We start from the raw sequence: 1,506 nt of genomic DNA on the forward strand, positions 1-1,506 counted from the left end.
TCACACCATGTATTTGGTGAAGACATCAGTTTCAGTCCTCGACCATAACATCTGCAGAAACATGAAGAGAACTACTCGCATTAGCAAAACTGATGGAAATGGAATTATATACTTAAGGGTGCTTTCAAGGATTACAAAACTTTTCTGTGTGATAGCAACACTGCTCAATGCAAACCAATAGACACTGAGAACACTTAGTCGTGTGGCAATACTGGTGTAATGAAATAGGGGCCATTTTGCTACCAAAGAATCTGAGATTTTACATTCAATTCTAATAAATTCAAAGCTTTAACTCAGTTCAAACCATGTATTTCTTTTTCCAACTAGATGTGTTGGAATAATCATATTCCATGATTATTTTTCTTCATTGTCCCTGACTACAGCTATACTGGTCATTGGCCACATTTATTCTTAACCCTTAACATTTTTAACAAATTGGCATAACAATTATTGCTCCATTCTTTGGTATGAAACAAACAATTTATAATCCACTGTTCTGCTTACATTAGCAGTCCAGGAGCTTACAACAATGAAAAGAAATACAAAAAACATCATAAAATCAATGAAGTTACAACAAACAATTCATTGTTAATAACAATCTCTTAATAAATAAGATGCACTTTTGACATTTCCAAAATATTAAGAGACAGAAAGGCAAATGTAACTCCCAAAGAAAAGCATTCCATAATCTGGAAAGTCCTTCCCCTATATGCCAGATAAGCAAACTTTGGAAATCTTCATTGGGCCTCCCCTGTTGATTGAAGTGACTGGACAGGTTCAGAGGAGAATAAGCAATCCCTCACTCAAACACACCCACCCTTATAGGATTGTATAAGGTCCATTACCTTCCCCCAAGACTGAGCAGATCACTTTTTTGGAGCACACATTTTTCCATGTTCTGGCCAATAAGGAAACCTGAAACTTTTACATTCACTTTGGATGGTGAAATAACACATACACAATTACAGGCATCTCCAAGCAACTTCCAAAGGCAGGATACTTCTGGACGGTATTTTGCTGCCCTGAAAGAAAGAAAAAATGATTAGAAATGAAGTTCATCGAGAACAGAAAGTATTAGGTTTCCACAGAGGTTCTCAAGTGGAAGGAAATTAATCTTCTCCAAACCCCCTTTCCTACTACAACCTCTGATTTATTTTCTTTTTTTTAATAGATATTTTATTAGTTTTTAACTGTAATAATCTCTAGTGCCTGGTGTACAGCGTGTTGTCTTGGTTTATGTTTTAACAAGAAAAAAAGGACAATAATAATTAATTAACAATCAATAATAATTAAATTTGATAATTCCGTAATTAATATATTAATTAATGATACATTTCTTTGATCTCCCCTTCTCCCATTTGAATTCTCCTTCTTCAACCTTAGCCAAAATATAATTCTTAATATTTTCAATGTATAAATGATTAGATATAGGCATTTTTATATTTATACAAATAATAATAATCTCTCTATATAACATTTTTTTAGCTTATATTATTCTCATAACCA

General features: G+C 33.0%; 1 protein-coding gene across 1 annotated transcript in view; it reads right to left on the reverse strand.

Annotated features, from left to right (window-relative positions):
• Nucleotides 1-6: 6 nt before the first annotated feature.
• LOC107299359 (tetratricopeptide repeat protein 37) overlaps nucleotides 7-1,506 on the reverse strand; it is a gene marked incomplete at its 3' end in the record, with an annotated part of 26,844 nt that continues 25,344 nt past the window's right edge. The window contains exons 17-18 of the mRNA XM_015828725.1: nucleotides 846-1,022; nucleotides 7-51 (exon numbers count right to left, since the gene is read on the reverse strand). Of these exons, the coding sequence (XP_015684211.1) occupies nucleotides 7-51; nucleotides 846-1,022 (222 nt within the window). The remainder of the gene's footprint in view (nucleotides 52-845; nucleotides 1,023-1,506) is intronic.

Source organism: Protobothrops mucrosquamatus, unplaced genomic scaffold (assembly GCF_001527695.2).
Source record: "Protobothrops mucrosquamatus isolate PMUCROS unplaced genomic scaffold, P.Mucros_1.0 scaffold4820, whole genome shotgun sequence".
Taxonomy (NCBI): domain Eukaryota; kingdom Metazoa; phylum Chordata; class Lepidosauria; order Squamata; family Viperidae; genus Protobothrops; species Protobothrops mucrosquamatus.